At 41.6% G+C, this 7,066-nt stretch overlaps 1 protein-coding gene across 3 annotated transcripts in view; it reads right to left on the bottom strand.

Moving 5' to 3' along the window:
• The window catches only part of LOC115362626 (forkhead box protein J3-like), a 57,658-nt gene that overhangs the window by 23,945 nt on the left and 26,647 nt on the right, over positions 1-7,066 (bottom strand). For all 3 annotated transcript variants that reach the window (XM_030056617.1, XM_030056619.1, XM_030056618.1), the window contains exon 5: positions 5,079-5,162. In XM_030056617.1, the coding sequence (XP_029912477.1) occupies positions 5,079-5,162 (84 nt within the window). The remainder of the gene's footprint in view (positions 1-5,078; positions 5,163-7,066) is intronic.

Here is a 7,066-nt window from a genome sequence, read left to right as displayed (position 1 = left end):
AATATGTAAACTCGCCAGGACGCCCAAGGCTCCAACTGTATGAACTAGTTGAGGTGCACTTTATTTAACTTTGCCAAACACTTAAGCAGCCTGAAAAGTGGACACATCACTTGCACTTGATAAGATAAATCAAGCCATCCTCATGCATTATTCAAATGTACAAAATGTATTCAGATGCAGTTCATTTTTTGTTGTCTTCACACAGAGCTAAAGTAGGGTTAACCAAGTGAGGATATGAGAAACTATTCAAAGATTGATGGAGGGCTAAATTGACGAATGCTAGAAAAAAAAAAAAAAAAATGAGGACGGCATTTTCCCCCCTCTGACTCCTTTCAGGGTTCAAGACAGCTTGCCTGCCTTCCCAAACTGCTTACAGTAAGAGGATTGGTTGGTAACAATGCAATCTTTAATTTATGATAAACTCCCAGGGAAAGGGGTTGTTGGTTTCCTGGTGGAGGCACTTAAAAAGAAGACAACGAAGAGGTGAAGAGAGGAGTGAGGACGGATTGTGGAAGTAAGGGGGAAAAAAGAAGAATAGCTAGAGATAATTGAGTGGTGACGGACAGATAGACAGGCAGACAGAAAATGAAAGAGAGCGATTATGCTGAGGGCACCTGCGACGCAGGTAGCAAACTGTCTGTCTACACATTTATACAATGCATTTATGCAGCCGACGTTTAGCCTCCCTGCCAACTTCAAATCTTTGCGTGCAGCCGTTATCATCAGAAGACTTAAAAGACGTTAACAGTGTAGCCTGAGTGCGACAAAACCCCAATGAAACAGTATGACATATTTAGCCCACCTTTTTCTGACAGCAGCACTGCCATAAATCTTAGCACTTAAAACCTCCCTGTTTCTCCTTAGCCCATGTGACAGCCCACAGTGTGTCTGCCAGCGGTGTAAGTGAGGCGTAAGAAAAGGGGTCGAAGGGCCCATCCATGTAAGACGAGATGACAAGGCTCTGAATTAATTAATGTTTGTAATAAAAAAAAAATCGTTGGTGAAGAAAATATGTCTAACGGCAGCCCCGGGGCCTTATGTGGTAATTAACTGGAACGCAAGCCTAGAATACTCTCCCTCCTCCCTTCTCTCGCTTTTTCTCTTTCTCTCTCTCACTCTCTCACTCTTCCATTGCAGCTTGTGACTTTTTCCTCTCTGCTCTCTCTTGATGTCTTTGTCTCTCTCCTTCCTGCATCCTTTCTTTCACCCTTCCCTCTCCCGTCTCTCTTCTCTGTTTCTTCTTTTGTTTATTTTGCCTCTATCTCTCTTTTTTTCCCCCTCTCTGTTTTCCCTCCAATGAGCACCTGTGATTGTGCACTTTGCCGCTCCACGCCTGCTTGGTTTCCCTGGAGATGGGGAACGCTAAGGCGGCGATATAGGCAGAGACAGAGAGCGAGGAAAGAGAGAGAGAGGGAGCGACAAACCGATAAAGAGATAGAAGGACAACGACAGAGATGCAGGATGATGAGATAGAGAGCAATGGACAAACTGACACAGGAAAAGGTAAACCACCGACCATGTGTCTTTGTGACTCACAAATCTACCGATTGTCATTCCACCTAGGGTTTAACGATATGGTAAAGAAAAAAAAAAAAAAAAAAAAACTATTATTTTGACAGATTACAATTGTGGCAGGATTGCTAATTTCAAAGGGAATTACATTTTTGCATCACAACTTTCATTTTTAGTGAAAAAATGATTTTTTGCTGCAGTCCATTTTCTTATGTCAGGAGAGTACAGTTTATAGGCCTTGGCACAATACCTCATTTATAAAGCTAAACTGTCTTTCATTTTAACTTTATCAATTGCAGCTCCTGAGATTTGGAAATTACATTCGGCAATATTGTGAATTCGATAACTCTTTGATTAATTTTTCAGCCCTAGGTGAGAAGCCCAGACTTATTTCCACTGAGAAGATGCAGGTAAAAAAGAAGACAGACATCCACTCATCCCGTTATGATGACTCCCTGTAATAAACAGAGGGAGGTGGGGACGGAGCAACAGAGGCAGTGGTAGACGGAGGCGATGGAAGGCCTCGGATGCATCACGGTGTTTGCTCCGTTGATCGCTGAACACCAGCAGCAAACATGTATGGTATCCAAAACCAATTTGCATTCCTACCTCTGTGTTCTCACGGCAAATCTGCTGTAGCTTTTACCTGCCGTCTACCACTGATCAGAAGTAATATCTAAACATGAGCCACTAGACAAACTTGAAAGCATAAGATTTTTTTAATTGAGATTACGATCCATAAAACACCACAGAGAATCAAATCTCTGTTCGTTAACTTACTTACTAACGGCATTAAACCTACATTATTATGTGCTGGATCTGGTTTACTGCAGTATTCCCCTGCTCTGTCAAGCAGTTTTTGTCTTTTTTTTTTTACACTTGGCTTCAAAGGCGCCCTTCCTGGCCCCCTGGTCTATCCTGGCATCATCACAGCATAGCAAAGGGCAACAGACTGGAAGCTTATTCAGAGCAACATTCATGCAGAATCTCAGGTGGACAGAACCTTTCTTTTCAATCTCTTGTTTTTCTGATCAGATGCTGCCAACTCAACACTGCTACATCATACATATTCTCCTCAAACTAGGCTGATATTATCATTATTTATATTATTTTGTGCTTGAGGTGAAGCAAAAAAAAAAAAAAGTACTTGTGTATATGATATATATGATGATGAAGTATATGATATTGACATTAACACAGGAGAACGACGCCACACTGATTGTAACACTAATTGTAACATCAAAGATCGAAAACAATTATTTAAGCTTATGTCGAGGAGCACTGGTGAATGTTACCTCTAAATGGTGCACATGATTTGCCTTAAGTAAGTTTTAAGTCATGTTAATTGAAGGAGATACACCAAAATTAAACAAACATGGCAGGAAACAGGACATTTTAAGTATCTAAATCACAATAATTGCAGCAGCTGCAGAGGCAGAATTATATATTACTCCTTGTTATATTCACTTTTTATATCAGTAAAATGTGAGATATTTTTAAATAAGTACTATTTAAATACAGTTTATTATTACTGTTCTTGATAGCATTATTATAAGTAGTACCAGCAGTAAAAGTATTGATTTAAATATCAGTCGTGAGTTTTTAAAACAAACACCACTGACTGAGTTGCAGGCCAAACAGTGGGAAAAAAAACTGCAAACTGTTTAATTTGGCAAGGGAAATGGTCTGGAAAATCATGACAACATGGGCCAAACACAGTCAAACTGCACCGGTAAAGAGGAGTGGTTGCAAATTGAATCTCACCAAAGGGGACTGACGCACACTTAGCAGGACAGTCGCTAAATTCAACAAAACCGCGTCCTCAAAAATGATCGCAGAAACCGAACCAAGACCTCTGTGAGAAAGTCCCAACAGCAATGACAACATCATTAGCGTCACGAAGCTTCTGACAAGGTTGTAGTTTGGAAACATGTTATATCCAGGTCTCTTACACACACTCACACACACACACACACTCACACAAAAACATAACCCAGCGCAAACAGAACAAAGCCTGGAACCCTGAGCAAACAAGAAAGTGTAATACAAGGCATGGTTTTTATCTGATTTCTTTCAGCTGGACAGGTTGGAGAAATCCTTCAGCCCACATTGTCTGTTGCCAGCTGCTGAAAATCTCATCGGAGCTATTATGTCTCACCGAGGCCCCATCATATGAAACTCAATACCTTCTCATGTTGCAAACAACTCCTCAGAGATGCGTCAGGGAATACTTGATTGTGACCTCCTAGTACCATCTCTTCTTGCACCTCATATTTTCACTTCTTACCACAAAAACATTACATCACTTTACAATAATGCAATAGTCTTGGTTTTTCACAGCTGGTCGGTAGTTGTTTTTTGTTTTTTGTTTTTACTACTGTGTGATATTGTGGGGTTTTATGGCTCATCTGGCACATTGTAGACATATTGATCCCTCCTAATGCTAGTGTGTTTTTCCTTTTACCAGTGTAACGTTTTGCTGTCTTGTTAATGATATGTGCAAGGATAAAAAAAAAAAAAAAACATCAATCAATAAGTTCTCAGCATGGTCATGTAACAACCAAGGAAAGAGGCAATTTTACAGGATCAGGTCAGGTGCACCCTATGGTGAACCAAAACACACTCCACGACACCCCCAGTGACCAGATCTAAACATCTTCGAACCTTAGTGGGAGGTTCTGTGGCTTTGCTCCTTGAAAAATAGTTTTAAATTTGATGAGGACTTGTTTCAAAATCACTTAAATTCACACTTTTGGCAAGCACACCAACAAAGTTTCTCTCCAAAAATTGCGTCCTCCCTGTTTAGAAATAGAAAATGTATAAACAACACGTTTCTGCTAATCTTTTCCCAAAGCAAGCAGCCGTATAGTAGAACTCAAAATCCTTTTATCCAGCCATTTGTTTTCATTCATTCCCCTATGATATGGAAATGAACTTTCAGAGACTTCAAACTTTCTTCACACCAGTTTTCCATTGCCATAATAAAGTCGTCCACGCTAGTTTTCCTAAAAGCAGCAGCACTGTTGTGTTTTGATGACCTGAAATCGAGCGGAGTGAAAAATTCCCTCAGCCACGGAAAATAGTCCACGAGGAAACATTTGCTTTACACAGCCAATTATCAATTCTGTGGTTTATGAGCAGCGATGACATTGTTCGCCACAGAAACACAAAATTATAAGGTGGGTGTTTCAACCAAACATTCAAATTGGAAAATCAAAGGATTTTGATTATACGCTGTGAAATCTTTTATGCCTGTGCAAGATTTACTGAATGGTTTGTTGAGATGTAAAATGTGGGTGAATTGTGGTAAATGGGCCAAACATTGAAAATCACTGGTATGGTCCATAAACTATTTTACACACCATTTACTAAAGCTAAGCCACAGCAGCCTGGGTTCAAATCCGGCCCAGATCCTTTGCTCCATGTCATCCCCCTCTCTCTTTCCTCTCTCTCTCTCTCTCTCCACTGTGACTGTCTAATAAAGCAGAAATGCCCAAAAAATAATCTTAAAATAAAGGATAAGCTTCATGGAGGAGTGAAGTGGAACCATACTGTATGTTACTCACCCTTTCTCCAGAGCGTGGCCTCTTCTTCGGCCTGCTGGGTACTGTGTCCTCTTTAGGGTTGGTGTCTATGGCCCAGTAGGAGCCCTGCAGAGACAGAAACCACCGTGACAACAAACAATTTAACTACATCATCAAGCTGTTCTGCTCCGCGCTTTTCCATTGGCATTAACTGCACACTTGAGTTTTTCAGTCACACTTGAGTGTTATTTTATCTGTCTTCCGTGAATTTATTCCATATGAGTGTAGCGTGCACCGCGTGTAGATTACCATGCTTAATGACCTACCTGTGCTGTTACCATTATTGTTTTTTATTTACCACCCTACATTCCTTTGCACAGTCACATCGTTGCACTATTTCACATGCTATTACACTAAATGCGGCAGAATTTAGATAAACACATATATTATTCATTGCATTTTAAATCTGTCATGCCACAGTCACATCCATCAACTCCTTTACATCATTTCCATCTGTTTCTGATGCCAGAATATCTCTCTCTGTCGATCCACTGCATGTTATAATTAAGTCTCCTTCTCTGCGCTAGCTTCCTGCGCGGCTGCTTCATTCCTTCTAATGAGGGAAATAGGTGTCACTAAACTGAAATCTCCTGTGCAATAGAAGGATCTCCCTCACGTCAAGTAAAAACCGAGGTATCCATCTTTATTCCCAATTCTGTAACCAATCAATTTTCTCTAGGCTTAGTTTCCAGCCGGCACCCCCTTCCTTTCCCCTGCCATGAAATCCACTGAAATCCTTTTGATACACAATGTTAAAACACAGCAGCCTCCAAAACAAACACATAGAAGGAGAGCAGAGGAAATCAATTACTTTTAGGTCCTTGATTTCCTTCTGCTCTCTTTTTTTTTCTTGTTCACTCTTCCTCTTCCCTCCTAAGGAGGTCCAAAGCAGCAGACAGAATTCAGGAGGTTCATCTAGGCCACGCATATGCACACACACACACACACACACACACACACACGCACACACGCACACACACACACAGCTCGTCTCTATCCCCCCGCCCCGCTCTCTCTCCTCCGCTCCATCCTTCCTTCTACTCCTCCCCCTGTCTCTCAGTCCCACATCACTGAACAGTACACAGCCAATTAACGTTAGCACATGCATGATTTAGCTTCTCCCCTCTCTCCATGGCTTGAAACAGAACATGTATTCAGCTTCTCTCTACACAGATGACCTCCCCCCATGCCGAGGTATCGATTACTTCGATCCGTGGTGCGAATTAAGGTGCTGGTCAGGTCCAAGTCAGGCTAATCAGGGGGAAGCAGGCTCTCTTTGTGTCTTTGTGGACCACGGGCCTCCACTCAAACCCAAGGATTTTGTTTGAATTATTTAGACTTGCTTCCCTCTTAATTCATTTTTCAATGGCTCCAAAATCCCAGCAGCCAGGAAAAACACCCTCCCTGCAAAATGGGCAAAAGACGAGTTTTGAGCACTCAATGAAAAACTTTTGCTTTGCTGGTTTGTCAAAATGGTGGATAGCATTTTACACCGAGTTATAGCTCAAATGTTGTTTATTTTTTGCTTTTATTAAGAATTTTGTAAGGGCCAGCCTCGGTGATCAACTGTAATTATGCACTTTCCCCCCATGATTCCTTCGATTCAGCACAAACAAGGACTTGACACACGGCTGTTATCAAATTGACGCCGCTGAAGTGGCGGCGGCAGCTCTGCTTCCAAAGCATGCAGTAGCAGTGATGCAACATATCTAAAGCTTCCTCTACTGTGAACGCGTGTGTGTGTTAAAGAAAAGAGAAGGGGAGAGAGAGAGGGAGAGAGAGGGAGAGAGAGAGAAACAGGGCCTAATAAAGCATAACAGATGCGTGAACGGCCTCGCATCTGAGGCAGTGTACCTACATATACTTATTATTCATTACTCCCTGTACCACATTATTACTTGGCAGAATCAATATCGGAAGAGCAGCAGAAAACAGAGAAAGCTGCATTAGGCATTCAGCACAGCCGCCTA

Source organism: Myripristis murdjan, chromosome 7 (genome assembly GCF_902150065.1).
Source record: "Myripristis murdjan chromosome 7, fMyrMur1.1, whole genome shotgun sequence".
Lineage (NCBI taxonomy): Eukaryota > Metazoa > Chordata > Actinopteri > Holocentriformes > Holocentridae > Myripristis > Myripristis murdjan.
This window is presented reverse-complemented; position numbering and strand designations above follow the sequence as displayed.